At 46.5% G+C, this 16,396-nt stretch overlaps 1 protein-coding gene across 1 annotated transcript; it reads right to left on the reverse strand.

The window, feature by feature from the left end:
• Positions 1-9,457: 9,457 nt before the first annotated feature.
• Positions 9,458-14,731, reverse strand: LOC107291919. Its single transcript, XM_015820970.1, has 4 exons — positions 14,394-14,731; positions 12,817-12,968; positions 10,079-10,388; positions 9,458-9,559 (listed from the first exon to the last, which is right to left on the reverse strand). Exons 1-4 carry the CDS (start codon positions 14,622-14,624, stop codon positions 9,458-9,460), a joined length of 795 nt encoding a protein of 264 aa, XP_015676456.1. The 5' UTR covers positions 14,625-14,731.
• Between the last annotated feature and the right edge of the window lie 1,665 nt (positions 14,732-16,396).

A 16,396-nucleotide genomic window follows, 5' to 3' on the forward strand; every position in this document is an offset into this window, starting at 1 on the left:
GGCCACGGGGGGGGGGCTGGGGCGATGGCACGCGTGCCCACAGAGATGGCTTTGAGTGCCGCCTCTGGCACCCGTGCCATAGGTTCGCCACCACTGTTATAGGAAATAAAATTAAATAACATTCCCTACAGGTCTGAAAAAGTGCATTGCCAATCATGGGAACCTGACGTTTTGTTGAAATTTTGTTTTCTTCCTCCAGAAACGCTACTATTGCAATATTGTTATCATTGTTTGGTGGAATTTATCACGACATGAGAGGGTTATCTGTCAACAGCCTCTTCGTTTCCTGGAGAACGTGCAACAGGTCATTTCCTGTGGACATCTAGTAGTCCTTTACACCCTGGGGTCCCTGTCTTGCTGCCTTGTTTTCCTTACTTTTCTGCAAGTTGTTCCTCCAATGCACGGAGAAGTTGCTGCAGCCTCTGCTTCTCCGAACTCCATTCTGTGTTCTACCAAGAAACGAGAATGCCGGTCAGCGGTCAAGAGGCATGCCCGCCCTGAGACAATGCCACAGAGGTTCTCCAGGCATCACCGAGACTTAAATAGGGTCCCAGCTGTGCCAAGTTCCAGGAAAGACAGACCAATAAAAGAATAGTTGTAGTTCAGGGTTGAAATGAAAAGTCCTTGGTGCTCTCTGAGCTTGGTGGTTGTTCTTGGCAGATGTTTCATTACCCAAACTAGGTAACATCATCGCTGCACTGATGATGTTACCTAGTTTGGGTAATGAAGCGTCTGCAAGAAAACCATCAAGCTTAAAGACCTCCTTCTCCTCCTCCTCCTCCTCCTCCTCCTCCTCTTCCTCCTCCCCCCACTTTACTCTCTTCTAGCACTGATAGTGTTACCTAGTTTGGGTAATGAAGCATCTGCAAGAAAACCACCAAGCTCAGAGAGAGCCCAGGACACCATCAGGTAAGACAGACCTCGGACAGGGTCAAAGCAGGACCCTACCTGGATTTGTGGGACTTGATGATTGCCTAAAGGTACCTATTGCAAAGTTACTAGTACCAGGCGCAGATGTATCTGTAGGTTTCACATAATGCAGTTTGGGTTTTGTGCAATTCTTCATTATGACGAGCCCTGATTAACAGTGTGAACCTAACGAATGGCGACATATTCAATAAACCATAGCTATAAAGTTTGGTTTAAGGAAACATAGGAACCCTGTTTAGAGGTTCTGCCTCTTTCTGAAGCTACCTATAGAAGAAGGCTGTTTGGAAATTAAGGAGAAAATTCCTAACAGTGAGAAAAATCCACCAGTGGAACAGCTTGCCACCAGAAGTCACAGGTGCTTCACTGGCGGATTTTAAGAAGAGACTGGAGAGCCACTTGTCTGAGATGGAATAGAATCTCCTGTTCGAGCAGGGGCTGGACTAGAAGACCTCCAAGGTCCCTTCCAGCTCTATTCTGACTAGTCTCCCTTCCATAGGGAAAACGTTCACAGCCAATACTATACTTGGATCCTGGCAGATTCCAACTCCAGACGCTGCTCCTCATGCATCATGTCACGTATCTTCAGCAACTCCATAGTCTTCTGCAGTTCCTCTTGGACCACAGGAAGATCCAGGTCTGCTTCTTTTGGGAACATCTAGAATGTGAGAAGGCAGAACCAGTTATAATCAAAGGGGAGGGGTGTAGGTTTGCTAAAGCAGCGTTACTGATGCTGGCGTTGGTCTTTACCAAGATTGGAACCGTTAAAATAAGCTCCGGAGAAAATCCAAGGATTAGAACAGGGGTCTTCAAACTTGGCCCTTTGATGACTTGTGGACTTCAACTCCCAGAATTCCTCAGCCAGCGTGCCTGGCTGAGGAATTCTGGGAGTTGAAGTCCCCAAGTCATAAAAGGGCCAAGTTTGAAGACGCCTGGATTAAAATATTTACTGAAAAAGGTTAGAAAGCCACAACCAGAAGAATCTCAGTGACTGCAAGGAATCAAGTACTAGTCCTGTTGATAAAATCACGGTTCAATTTTTCTTGCATTTTGTTCTTTCTGCCCTTCTAATTTGTCCCCTTCTGAGCAGGCCTCCATCCAGCTTGGTTGAGGGTGACGATGCTACTTTGTTTGTTTGGTATTATTAAAACGTTTGCAAGAAATCAACTAAGCTCAGCGAGCATCCAGGACCCCACTGGTTCTGCCCAAGCTCATGGCTGAAAGACCCAAAGGACTAGGATGGTTGAAAGGCCAAGAGAGAAGTAGAGGAAAGCTATCAAGAAACTTTCACCCGTGCCTTGGCTTGGTGAGCCTGGTCCTGGGCAATCCTTTTCTCCAGGTCTTCTTCCTTGGTCTTCAAAGCTGCACCTACTTCTTCCCATCGGTTTCTCCAGTCTTGGGAGATTGACTCTTGCTCACTCAATTGCTTGCCCAACTCTTCGGCTTGCCTTTCAAGGTCCTGGCAGTGAGCCTGTAGGAGATCCTTCTCCTTCTGCAACTGGATCTGAGATTCCCTAAGGAAAACAAGATAGGTTTATGAAAATTCTGAGGACTCTTCCAAGCCATCTGGAAAGGAATTGGGGAACTGGTTTTTGCACCCTTGGAGTTGCCTTTGAGGAGCGTCAGGGGAGGTCCTCTTCAGCCCAACCCCTTTAGCCATTAGGCGACCTTATTCTCTTGATTGTAAGCCGCCTCGAGACTCCAATGGAATGGATATGCTCAAGAAGTGAAGTTGCAAATTTAGGATTTCGACTGTACCACTTCCTGGCCATACAAAAGTATGTACTGTATAGTCAAGGCCATGGTTTTCCCAATTGCAATGTATGGCTGTGAAAACTGGACCATAAGAAAGGCTGAGCGCCAAAGAATGGAGGCCTTTGAACTATGGTGCTGGAGAAGACTCCTGCAAGTCCCCTGGACTGCAAGGCGATCAAACCGGTCAGTCCTGGAGGAGATCAACCCCGACTGCTCTTTAGAAGGCCAGATCCTGAAGTTGAAACTCAAATACTTTGGCCACCTAATGAGAAGGAAGGACTCACTAGAGAAGGGCCTAATGCTGGGAAAGATTGAGGGCAAGAGAAGAAGGGGAGGACAGAGAATGAGGTGGCTGGATGGAGTCACTGAAGCAGGAGGCGTGAGCTTCAATGGACTCCAGAAGATGGTAGAGGACAGGAAGGCCTGGAGGAACGTTGTCCATGGGGTCGCGATGGATCGGACACAACTTCGCAACTAACAACAACAACAACTTCCTGGCCACAGAAGCTGGACTCATGATGAATGGGCTGTCCATGGTTACACGCTTTATGCACACAGAGATTTTGCTACAGCAGCAGCTCGTCGTCCTCCTGAAGCACTTGATTACGGCCCCCAAATTGGGAAGAGCGTCTGAATGCTTCTTACCTGAGGTTTTCACAGGTTGCCTGCAGAGCTTTCCTGGTCTCCTCCTGGCACTGTTGCTCCGCCGTTCTTTCGAGAAGGTGTCGCTCCTTTTCTTCCAGCCACTGAGTCCGCTCATCCACCAGAGCCTGGATATGGTTAGCCTGGGACTTCTCATCCTCCTCCAGAAGATGCAGTTTTTCTAAAAGAGCTTCCAGCCTTTGGTGGCTCTCAGCTGCTTTGGAAGAAAGCTCTTCGTTCGACTGCGAGAGGGATCGGGAAATTGAACTGTTTCAGTTTTTCAGATCAGTTCGTCTGGTTCACACGAGTTGGGTTCAACCGGGCAAAATTACAGGTAATCCTCGACCTATGATCACAAACCCTACTCCCTTCTAGCACTGATGATGTTACCTAGTTGGGTCATGAAACGTCTGCAAGAAAACCACCCAGCTCAGAGAGCACCAAGGAGCCCACAGTCCTCCTCCTCCTCCCCCTCCTCCATGCAAACCCCCTCCCTTCTAGCACTGATGATGTTACCTAGTTGGGTCATGAAACATCTGCAAGAAAACCACCCAGCTCAGAGAGTATCAAGGAGCCCACAGTCCTCCTCCTCCTCCTCCTCCTCCCCCTCTCCCCTCCTCTCCGCAAACCCCCCTCCCTTCTAGCACTGATGATGTTACCTAGTTGAGTCATGAAATGTCTGCAAGAAAACAACCAATCTCAGAGAGCACCAAGGACCCCACAGTTCAACCCTGAGCCACAGATATTCTCTTCTGTGTTACTACTAGATGTATCCTTAGAGATTCCAGGATGCGGCGGTGGCTGCTGCTGATCCTCCTCCCCCCAAACCCCACTCCCTTCTAGCACCGATAATGTTACCTAGTTGGGTCATAAAACGTCTACAAAAACCCCACCAGTCTCAGAGAGCACCAAGGACCCCACAGTTCAACCCTGAGCCAGAAATATTCTCTTCTACAGTACTACTAGATATATCCTGAGATATTCCAGGATGTGTCTACCCTTGAACCTCTTTCCCCGCCCCCCCATCCCATCCAGCTCGGGACTGCACAGTCTCTTCATCCAGGCCTCTTTTGAGGAAAACTCTGTGTCGCCAAATCTCTTATCCTCTGATTCTCCAGGTGCACATTCCATCACAGTAGGAGGCTTAACAGGGAATTCAAAGGTTTGTAAACTAAACTGAGAAGACACATCACATGCTGAAAAGACAGTGGTGGATCACTTCCGCACTGCAGCCAAGAAGATTGCATGGATGTGTCCATGAAGGTGTCAGAAGCTCCACTGCTTTTATTGGATGGGTCCTCTCCCTAAAAAGAACAGGGACACAGTCCATTCCCAGAACTGAGATTTACCTGCCGGACAGATTTCATCTCCTCCTTGATGAGGACTTTCTCTTGTTCCTGTTGATGGGCCTGATTCTTACTACTTGCAAGCTCTGATTTGAGAGCCGAGATCTGGTCCTCGAATTCTCCTTGTTTTTTCTGGGCATGCTTTAACTCCAGACCGAGATCCTGGACTTGCTGAAGCAAGGCAACGTTCTTCTGCAATTAAGTTGTCGTTAAGAGCGATCTTTCAGATCTCATTTTCATTCATAAACTACAGACAAAGCGTCCTTCGGAAAGGAAACCACAATCCACCTCAAAATACAAGCAGGTGGAATATAAACCAGGAAAATGATTTGGCCTTGCAGATGAAACCTATCGCGCCAGACAGCAAAGCTGGAAAAGATGAAACCGGATTAAAGCTTCTAAAGGAGCCAAAATCTTTAGGCCAAGATATACAGGATTGCAATTTATGAGCCACTGCAGAGAGGGTGATCGGTAAGATTGGCCCTGTTACAGAGAAGGCCTGGCTTCTAGCAAAACTTTATGGACAATTTGTGGCCTGAACTCAAGGATCTTTTTTTTAAACCCACCAGTTTGATGTTCTTGTAAGCAGCTCGGAGCTGGCGTCTTTCTTGCTTCATTTCCAGTAAATTTGTGGCTACTGGGTGGCTGGCTGAGCTCTGCTCTCCCTGAAAGAACCAAAAGAAGAGAAATATTCTTGGGTTCTTAAAAAACAGCTCTCAGACCTTCACGTCTAATAATGGTGAATGTTCTGCCCCAGACAGAACAGACGGCCTTAGTCCTATCCAGGACAGACAGATAACTCAGAGGAATAAACAGAAAATATTGCTTTATTCTGGGAATCCTAAACAATGACTTACAGTTATGTAGAGATACGTCCGAAAGTATATTTCAGCAATATTGGTTCATTCCACAGGTAATTTGATAATGGATTTTCCCCTCTTCTTCTGCATAAGCATCACATGTTGGCATAGGACCTCCAAGCCGTGTGGCTAGGAGACATGAGGCTGGATGAACAAAGTCATTCCAAACTGGGCACGTAGCCAGTATGTCCTGAGAAGAGCTCAAAGGCGCCTCCTAATACTGACCTGTTAACATGAGATAGCTAACTAGCTAAAACTACATTTCCCATTAGCCATCTCTTAAGGAGACAGCACTTAACCCAATAAATGCCAAACATGATCCAGAACAGTGAAGTCGAAAGCTGACTGAAACAAGGGGGATGAGAAAGAAGCGAATGGAGGAATCTCAAGGTCTGGAGAGAGGGATAGAAACATTGGAGAAGGAGGGCTAGAGAGGCCTGAAGGCAGGCATTGCCCAGAAAAGACTCCGTGGCCATGGAACTGAACGTTTCTCAGTTTGAAGCGAGTGGCAAATGGAATGGAGTCCCCTGCCACTGAGAAAAACCCCTTTGTGTACTGCTTATTTCTTTTCCGCAGCACCACCCTTCCCACTACTGCCTACTGCAGTAGTCAAGCGGCACACTCGGCCGCCCATTCAGACTAACCTCCTGAACACATTTCAGCTGCTGCACCATCTCGTTTCGTTTTTCTTCCAGCGTCTTGATGCAGCTCTTCAAAGCAGCCAGACTTTTTTGAAGGTTTCGTAGCTCGTGGCCGACATCCCACTTTTCCTGGGACTGAAGAGAATATTTCCATTTTTATTTTTATTTTTCAGTTTGCACACTTATTTTGTAGACTTCGAAGCAACCCAGGTCATCTTCCTGACTATTTTATCCAGCTGCACCCTTGGTCACCCTCATCTTCTTAGCAAACTACAGTAGTGGCCAAAATTGTGGAAACCTTTTGGGAAAAGTGTATTTTTGAGGTTTGATGGCTAATAACACCACTTTGTTTTTTGGAGTAGTACCATAAAATGATATATCAATAGAAAGATAATTTAATCAAGAACATAGTTTGTTCAATTATCTGTACTGTAGTCTATGAACAGTTATAGCCAAATAACCAGAAAAAGGAAGCACAACTTGCTCAGGATGATCTCAGGTAGCTCTCCTTCATCTGATTGTAGCCAATGAGCGTGAGTGTTTAGAGAGCCAATCAGGCGTCATCTTGTTTTGGCAATGAGCCAATCAGATCTCAGTAGGATTCAGTTATCGATGTCATGTATTGAAGCCGAGAGGAGGATATTTGTCAGTGTGTTATATGATCGCTATCATGTTGGCTGGGTTTTTTTTCCCTTTCATTTAGTGAGCTTGTAAAATGTAATAAAGTTAAAGTAATGGTACAGAGAGTTGACTGGTCACCCAGAAAGCAATGTAAAATAATATTACTAAGTGAACAAGGCTACAGTTATAAAGAAATTAGAAGAAAAATGGGTGGAAACTTAACCAAAGGTGGCATTTCTGCTGTACACTTTTCCCAAAAGGTTTCCACAATTTTGGCCACTACTGTAGGTTGACAGGAACAAGCAATTTCCTCTGGACCATTAGTAGACAGTAAAGCCAAGGGAACTTTGGACCCAGAGTTGCCCGCGCCAGGTCAGCCCTCTAACCATTACATCACACAACCTCTCAACTGAAGAGATATACTACTACCAGGAGAGAGCTGAATTACAACCACAGCCGAGCACAAAAAGGTCTTTTGCTAAGCAAGGCAATTGCTAAGCCAGTTTTGCTCCATGTTATGACCTTGTTGCCACAGCTCTTAAGTGAATCACTGCAGCCGTTAAATGAATCAAGCAGTCGTTAAACAAATCTGTCTTCCCCCATTGGCTTTGCCTGTGGGCAGCTGGCTGGGAAGGTCACGAATGGCGATCGTGTGACCTTGGGACAGTGCAACAGTCTTAAGTCCCTGCCAGTTGCCGAGCATCAGAATTTGGATCACGTGATCCTGGGGATGCTACCACCAGCCCTATGTCACTTTTTTCAGCGCTGCTGTAACTTCAAACAGTCACTAAGCGAATGGTGGTTAAATGTTGTAAATGTTTCTCATCCTTTGAGGTGAGGACATTACATTTATGGTGACAAAACCTCTAAAACTAAGGCTGGGATTTGTTAACAATTAGATGGCCGTGCCTTTCGTGTATTTTGCACAAGGGGCAATGCAAAAGCAGTGGTTTATTTTACATAAAANCATAAAAGTGATGGGCACAAATAATGAATTGACAGTTTGTCTCCCAGGTCTTGCAAAGCTACTTCGGCGACCCCCCTGGAGCTTACAAGACATCACAACATCTCACCCAAAGATCTCCCTAATGCAGGGGTCTTCAAACTTGGCCCTTTTATGACTTGTGGACTTCAACTCCCAGAATTCCTCAGCCAGGCACTGCCTGGCTGAGGAATTCTGGGAGTTGAAGTCCACAAGTCATAAAAGGGCCAGGTTTGAAGACCCCTGCCCTAATGTGTTGCACCACAATTCCCATAGTTCCTCAGGTAGCACGGCTCTTGCAGCATGGCTAACCTCCACACTAGCAAGGTAGGATGGGATATGACCCAACACACCTGCAAAGACCCAGCTGGAACGCGCTAGACCACGTATTTATACTGCAAAGGTCTGTTTTGAAGCATGAACGATTCAAAAAGTACAGGGATGGTCAGGACATTCCATTCTCCTAGCCCACATCTCCTTTGCACTCTTGCAGAATTCTGCCTCATTGCAGAATTGCGAAATAAACCTAAGCCTGGGGCCGCTTCAAAGCCAGGTGTTAGATTTGGAAGGTTTTCCTTACCACCTCTTCACTCTGTCTGAAACACTGGGAGAGCAAGGGGTGATCCCTTTTACCAAAGTAAGACTTCGTCTTGGCCAATTCCATTTCCACCTTGAAGATCCTGAAAGACACGCCAAGCAAGAAGACAGATTCCGGTATCTCCAGCAATATTCTAGGGCAGTGGTGGCGAACCTATGCCATGCGTGCCAGAGGCGGCACTCAGAGCCCTCTCTGTGGGCATGCGTGCCATGCACCAGAGATGGCAACCGTCCCTCTTCAACCAGCCGCCCGCTAACTCGCCGAGGTCCCATGTGGCCGGATGCATCCCGGCATGGCTGGTTTCCCTCCCCCGTCCCATCCCTCCTGGCCTCCCATGCTCTCCTTTTCCCGGGCACGATCCACTGCATCGCCTCCTCAGCTGTCGGCCAGCCGTCCAGCTCAAAGGCGGCTTCTCTGAACTGGCGGCAGGCTGCGGAGCCCAAGTGCGCCGGTCGAGGGGCCGGCAGGCTGTGGCTGCTGATGGACACTGTCGGCCCCCATGGGCTCGCTGGCCTCTGTGTGGGGACCGATGGTGTCAGGCAGCCGGCCCGGCCCCTGCCTCGTCTTACCCTGCGACAATGGCAGCCCAGCCCTGCCTCGCCTTGCCTCGCCTCACCCTGCAGAACAAGCCTCCTGCCCACCGCCGCACCTGCCAGAGACCCCCTGGATCTCCCCCAACCCTGCCCGGCCCCCACAGGTGTCCCTCCCCATGAGCAACATCGAGGTGATCACGCCCACCTTGGCCACACCCACCCAATCTGCCATGACCACCACAGCCACGCCCACCCAGTGGGCCACGCCCACCTGGCACCTGGCAATAAATAAGTGGGTTTTGGGTTGCAGTTTGGGCACTTGGTCTCTAAAAGGTTTGCCATCACTGCTCTAGGAATTGTTAATAGGAACATCTTGGTTGTCTAGAAGCCACAAAATAGCCACAGGGTTATGAAATATTGCCCAGTTTCAGGACCAGACAGAGTTGGCTTCTTTTGAAGAACGGCAATGTGCGGCATGAGAAAGTTTCAACGCCTTCTTCCTTTATTTCTGATGTACAACACCCGCCCCCTGTTCTCAAAGAAGGGACCTACTCACTTCTCATCCAGTTCCCCTTTTCGCTTCCTGCCTTCCGAACGGATCCCGTCCAGCCACTTTCTCTCCTTTTCTAGGTAGGCAAAGGAGCTCTCCATCTGCTGCAGGAAAGACAAGGAGTCAGGGGAAATTTCACAGGCAGGCCTGCACGTTCACCAGGGCCTGGCGGGGAAAAAAAATCATCTGTATTTTCTCCCTTAACGATTCGGTTCGGCGGAAGAGAATTTGCCCTAGAAACTCTTTCACGGAGAAGATCATTGGCCCCGTTTTTACGACCTTTCCTGCCACAGCTGTTAAGTGAAGTGCTGCAGCTGTTAAGTTGGTAACACAGTTGTTCAGTGAGTCCGCCTTCCCCCACTGACTTGGCTTGTCAGAAGGTCAAAAAAAAAAAAAGCTGAGAACCACGACCCCGGGGGACACGGCAACTGTCATAAATACAAGTCAGTTGCCCAGCGTCTGAATTTTGACCACATGACCATGGGGGACGCTGCAACCATGTGAAAAATGGTCATAAGTCACGTTTTTCAGTGCCATTGTAAATTTGGACGGTCACTAAATGAACCGTTGTAAGTCGAGGACTATCTCTACAGTCGGCAGATTGGGGAGAGATCCTACATTACCTTCTGTCTAAGGGAACCGAGCTCAAATTCCATCATGTCAACTTCCAGCTCAAGGTTCCGTCCTCCAAATTCTTTTGGCTGTCCTGCAAGCGAGTAGCCAGATTCTCGGAGCTTCGCCTTCCTTTGCGTCTCTTCCAAAAAGTTTGCCTGCAGATCCGGCTGCGAGTCGCTCCATCTCTTACTACTAGCCAACGGCTGATCGGAATTAAAGTCCTCCTTTTTAGGGTTAGGAGGGTGAGATAAGGAATTCCTCCTCCGAAGGGTCGAACTGGGAGAGAGTAGGCTGTACTCCGGGCGCCTTGGAACATCTCTGCCAAAAATAAAGTCACCCCCATGTTGTATTTTTAAAAGGATTTTGGAGACAGAACTTCCGTCGGGTCTCCTTGTGGATACGTAAAAGCATCCATGGTCTTGTGTATTTGTTAAATTTCTACACTGCCCGTTTCACCGAAGTGACTCTGGGCGATTTACAATCTATATAAATAAAAATGTAAATGTTCGTTTGTTCAAAATCTTAAATCTCCAAAGGTTCTTCACCGATTGCTTTGAAATTTTGACACAATGTTGCATTCAAATACATGCGTGTTTTTATATACCTATATTACAGTGGTGGCGAACCTATGGCATGCGTGCCAGAGGCGGCACTCAGAGCCCTCTCTGTGGGCACGCGCGCCGCTGCTGCCAGCAACTTGTGCAGGTCCATTAGGCCGCCAGCCCCCACAGGCGTCTCCCCCATGAGCAACATCGAGGAGGCCATGCTCACCCCAGCCACGCCCCCCAGTCTGCCGTGATAACCGCAGCCATGCCCACCCAGTGGGCCATGCCCCCATGCCCTCCCTGAGGCCACCACAATGCTGATGCAGCCCTGGCACTTTGCGATAAATAAGTGGGTTTTGGGTTGTGGTTTGGGCACTCGGTCTCTAAAAGGTTTGCCATCACTGCTATATTATATAGATGCCACACCTGTGACAGGTAAAACATGCTTTTTTTTGAAAAACAGCGCCATCTGTTGGACGTAAAAGCAACACACGCTTTTACCAGACTGAGCCACAGCAACGCGTGACTGGGTACAGCTAGTAACATAATAAAACAACATAAAGACAGCCAGTTCCTACAGAATCTGCAAGCTCTTTAAAGCCGCTTGAAAGAGGCTAGCTGCATCTCTTCCCCCTGAGGTGGAGTGGCTGCCCTTTGCAGCAAGCTGTGATTTCCCAAAAAAGACAAGGCTGCTTTAAAGAGCTAAAAACAGGTGTCTGCTCTAAAGCATCTCTGAGAAACCGAATCCAAAGCCCCTGCTTATCTCCGTTATTAGCAACGAAATCCCAAACCCACCATTGAGCCGTACTGCTCTTAAGAGTTTTAACAGTAAACAGAATAACAGAGTTGTAAGGGGTCTTGGAGGTCTTCTAGTCCAACCCCTTGTTCAAGCAGGAGGCTCTATAGAGAGTGTCTTTTTAAAAAAAAATTCCAATCTGCACTAGAGATCTGAGATTTCTGCTTTGTCACCAAAGCACCGGAGGGCAGGACGAGAAACAATGGTTGGAAACTGATCAAGGAGAGAAGCAACCTGGAATTAAGGAGAAGTTTCCTGACAGTGAGGACAATTAATCAGTGGAACAACTTGCCACCAGAAATCGTGGGCGCTCCATCATTGGAGGTTTTTAAGACAGGCTAGACAGTCACCTGTCTGAGACGATATAGGTTCTCCTGCTTGAGCGGGGGGCTAGACTAGAAGACCTCCAAGATCCCTTCCAGCTCTATTCTATTCATTTTTCTACGTACTAACCAAGTGCTTCCCTCTTTAATTTTTTTCATGCCAGCTAGGCACTGCTGTCCATTTGGTTGTTTGTCTACAATGGTCAGCTAGGTGCTGCCCTCTAGCTGACCATACCTTCCTTCCTTCCTTTTTCTTTTTTTTTCTTACATTCATTTGTGTCCAATTCTTTGCCTAGACAAGTCCCTACGGGGTTTTTTTTTGCAAGTTTTTTCAGAAGTGGTTTGCCATTGCCTCCTTCCTAGGGCTGAGAGAAAGTGACTGGCCCAAGCTCGCCCAGCTGGCTCTGTGCCCAAGTGGGGACTAGAATCCATGGTCTCCCATTTCTAGCCTGATGTGTTCACCATTGCACCGAGCTGGCTCTGTGTACCTCTAAGTTGCCATCGAAATGCTACAAGAAGTGGTATGATCTTTCCAGATGTCCAGAACACACCATCCCTGAACGTGTGACTGAAACAGCCTCAGAAAGAAGCAGGAATGTCCGATAATTCAGCTGTACCAAAGGCAGGCAACGTTTGGGAGCTGGGCACAAGTTTGAAACTTGGAAAATGAGTTTGTGGACATGCCCCACAAATGACTGTTGTGGCAGGCCTGCCTAGAGAGGACCAGGTCAGTTGCAAGACACCCATTTCCCAGAAAGTACAATAATCCTCGGAATGTTTTCTCCTTCTGTGACCTTCCTGCAAATTATATGATGACATTAGAGGTTGAGAGTTTAGTTTGCCAAGAGAATGCAATGGATTTTTGCATGTCGGACTTGAACTAAGGAGACCCAGATTCGAGTCCTCGCCCAACCACAGAACTGAAACTTCTGCGGCCTATATAGTTTGTTTATCCTGGCTGCAGTGCAGTTAGCTGAGAGTAAGTCCCACTGTATCCAAAAGAGTAAATTTTGGACCGCCTGCCCCTCTTAGATTTCATGCAAAAGCTTTCCCTCGTCATCTCCAGATTATTCCAAACCTACATTCTGTCGTCGTTGGCCTGAATACCAGGCTGGGGGTCCACAGACATGGCTCTCAAAAGAGGCCCAGGGTGTAGGAACTTCATGCTGGTTCCTCCTGAGCTGCTTTTTGGGCTGTTGAGCTCCAGGGCTTCTGTTACCCCACCGGTCTTCAGCTGAGGGGATGGAAAGAGGAAAGAAGAGTTTCAAAACGGATGCGAATGGGCACCAATTGGAAATATCTAACATTGGGTTTTGGGAAGAACAGGAGGAAATCAGAGCTTCTTGGAGAAGAGAGAGGAGAAAGCATGCATCCAGTTTTGGTCACCACGATGTAAAAAAAGATGTTGAGACTCTAGAAAGAGTACAGAGAAGAGCAACGAAGATGATTAGGGGACTGGAGGCTAAAGCATATAAGGAACGGTTGCTGGAATCGGGTATGTTCAGTTTTGTTGGAAGAAAAGTCTTCATCATGGTTTACAATCTGCATTTGTACAGAGCTGGTTTCTGCTTGGGGGAGGGAGACCTGGGGCTGTCAAGGAAAATTGGGCATGCTTTCCTGCCTCTTTAAGATCCTCAGAGGAAATATATTTTTCTGCCCTTTAAATATTTCCTTCTCTGGGGGGCTGACTTCCCACAGTTTAATGAAGAGAAGGACGAGGGGGGACATGATAGCAGCCTTCCAATATCTCAGGGGCTGCCCCCCAAAAGAGGGAGTCAAGCTATTCTTTGGGGAACCTGAGGGCAGGACAAGAAGCAACGGATGGAAACTAATCAAGGAGAGAAGCAACCTAGAACTAAGGAGAGATTTCCTGACAGTTAGAACAATTAACCAGTGGAACAACCTGCCTCCAGAAGCAGTGAATGCTCCAACACTGGAAGTTTTTAAGAAGAGACTGGACAGCCATTTGTCTGAAATGATATAGGGTTTCCTGCCTGAGCAGGGGGTTGGACTAGTTGACCTCTAAGGTCCCTTCCAACTTTATTATTATTATTATTATTATTATTATTATTATTATTATTATTATTATTATTAGTAGTAGTAGTAGTAGTAGTAGTAGTAGTAGTAGTAGTAGTAGTAAAAACATATATACTCATTCTGGTGATGAAGATGCTGGACTAGGATATGAACAAGAGGGACCCATCTCACAGGGTCATTTTGTGGGGAAAATAGGAGGGAGGCAGAATTAGTTTGTACACTCTCTTGACAAATAAATCCAGATAGTCCTTGACTTACGGTCACAACTGAGCCCAACCTTTCTGTTGCTAAGTGAAACGGTTAAGTGGGTTTTGCCCCCTTTTACAACCATTCATCCTGCAGTTGTTAAGTGAACCTGGCTTCCTCATTGACTTTGCTTGTCAGAAAATTGCAAAAGGCGATCACATGACCCCGGGTCCCTGCAACTGTCATAAGTACGTGCCAGTTGCGAAGCCTCCAAATTTTGATCACGTGACCATGGGGATGCTGCAATGGGGTCGTAAGGGTGAAAAATGGCGATACGTCCCTTTTTTTTCAGTACTGTTGTAACTTTGAATGGTCTCTAAACAAACGGTTGTTAACTGAGAACCCTGACCTTCAGCAGAAACACCTGAGTGCTTACCTGTGATGGAAAAGGACTCTTTGAAGGAAGGGCATTTTCCACACCGATCTCCTCCAGCCCAGCGGCCAAAAGAGACGGAGAGAAGGACACACGGTTCCCGCTGGAATTTTCTGAGTCTTGGCCAGGAAAACTTGAGCTTCCTGTCTCCACAGAGCTGCATCGGAAGCCTCCATCAACGCCTCTGTATCGGGAAGGCAAACTCCGAAATCCAGTCCACTTGCGGAGTAACATTTAAGAGCGGAGAATCCCAGGGAAACGTATCTTTCCTGAGCGATGTGGCCAGATCAGTGTGGTGATCCAGTCTGAAGTTTGGGCTGATGGAGGTTTGTGAATCCAGTCTGAAGAACCTAAAAAAAAAACAAAACCGAGGACCCAAAATAGAGGGGAAGGAAAAATTTCCCCAAAATTAGCATTTTAACCCAATGCACGAAAAAGTTTCTTCAGAACGGAATGAAAATCTCACAATCGGGACATTTAAAACAGTCTATGGAGATTCTCAGTCATCCAGGTCGTGGTTGTCCCAGAGGTGCTTTTTCAAAAGGCAACTGGACTTTCTTCATTTTTCCTTGAAGATATTTCACTTCTCACCCAAGAAGCTTCTTCAGTTCTGAACTGAAGAACTGAAGAAGCTTCTTGGATGAGAAGCGAAACATCTTCAAGGAAAAACGAAGAAAGTCCAGTTGCCTTTTGAAAAAGCACCTCTGGGACATTTAAACAGTCTCCAATTTGTTCCTCCAAACTATGTTCAAAAATTCACATTCTCTACCCTCATAGACCAAAGCTTCATTCTTATAACATACTTTTGACTGCAGACAATGAGGTAATTGGTTCAAATTTCCTAAATGTAGTCATAAATTCACTAGATGGCTTCAGTTAAGTCATCACTCTGCCAAGCAGTCTTTAAAAGAGATGGTTCAATTTATTAAACAATCCAAGATAAGTGCATTATTTCATTCAGCCAATTGTTTTACAGTTCTTTAGTAAAGTATCTGCAAATGTTTTATGTAATATTAACATCTGCAAATGTTTTATGTAATATTAATTTATTGAACTGTTTTATCTAAGGCCAAATTTTAGATTATATTTGTATTTTCATAGCTGGATCTTTTGATCATAAGTAAACTTTCCCTTTATTTCAAGAGAAAACATCAACAATACAATACAATACTATTCAGTAAATCAAGAATGCAAAACAAAGATTTGCTGATCTAAGGCTAAAGTGATACACATGCAGGAACCTACAAGAAAAGGAATGGAAAAAAAAACCTAAAGAAAGGAAGCAGCTTTTGGTGGATGCAATAAAGAGAAGGCGGACTTTGTGGGAGTTTTACCTGGAAAAATTCTGCTAAAGAGGACAAAGAAACCGAATGCCCAACTTGAACCAGGAACTATAGCAGAGTCACTGTTGGGAAGAGATCCCAGGAAAAAACAGATTCTCACATTCAGCCAAAACTCATGCGTCTGTAGAGGGACAGTTCCTTAACCAGGGAGCAAAACTAGAAATTATTCTAATTAGAAAGCTACCTTTTTCCAGATGTGTTGAGCAAATGAGCCCAGCGTTCTGTTAAAGGGGAGATCGCAGACAAAAGTGATTTTAAAAAGCAATTATCATTCCTGCTTACCTCCTAATAATCAGGGCTGCCCAGTGCAGATCTCACAATAAGTGGGGAGTGAGCAACAATCTCCCCACTTGATCAAGCTGGCTTCTGAGAGCACTAGCTTTTTCCCATGCCAAGAGGAACAAGGCAGTTGCTACTATGGGAACTGTGGTGGCAACTAATCTCGCTGCTTACTTGCTTTCAGTTGTTCAGGAAACTGGGAGTTTTGAAACATGGGCACCTGCCAGGTAAGAAGAAGTGGAAAAGTGCCAAGAGGAAGAAGGTAAACTTTGCCGGGTGTTCTTTAAGCTGTGAAGATGGGCAGTGGCTTCGCTCGTTCCTTACAAGCAAAAACAATCAAAAGTCACTGTAAGGGATGATGTGTCAAAAATAGCATTTGGAAAA

This window comes from Protobothrops mucrosquamatus, unplaced genomic scaffold, assembly GCF_001527695.2.
Source record: "Protobothrops mucrosquamatus isolate PMUCROS unplaced genomic scaffold, P.Mucros_1.0 scaffold1225, whole genome shotgun sequence".
Lineage (NCBI taxonomy): Eukaryota > Metazoa > Chordata > Lepidosauria > Squamata > Viperidae > Protobothrops > Protobothrops mucrosquamatus.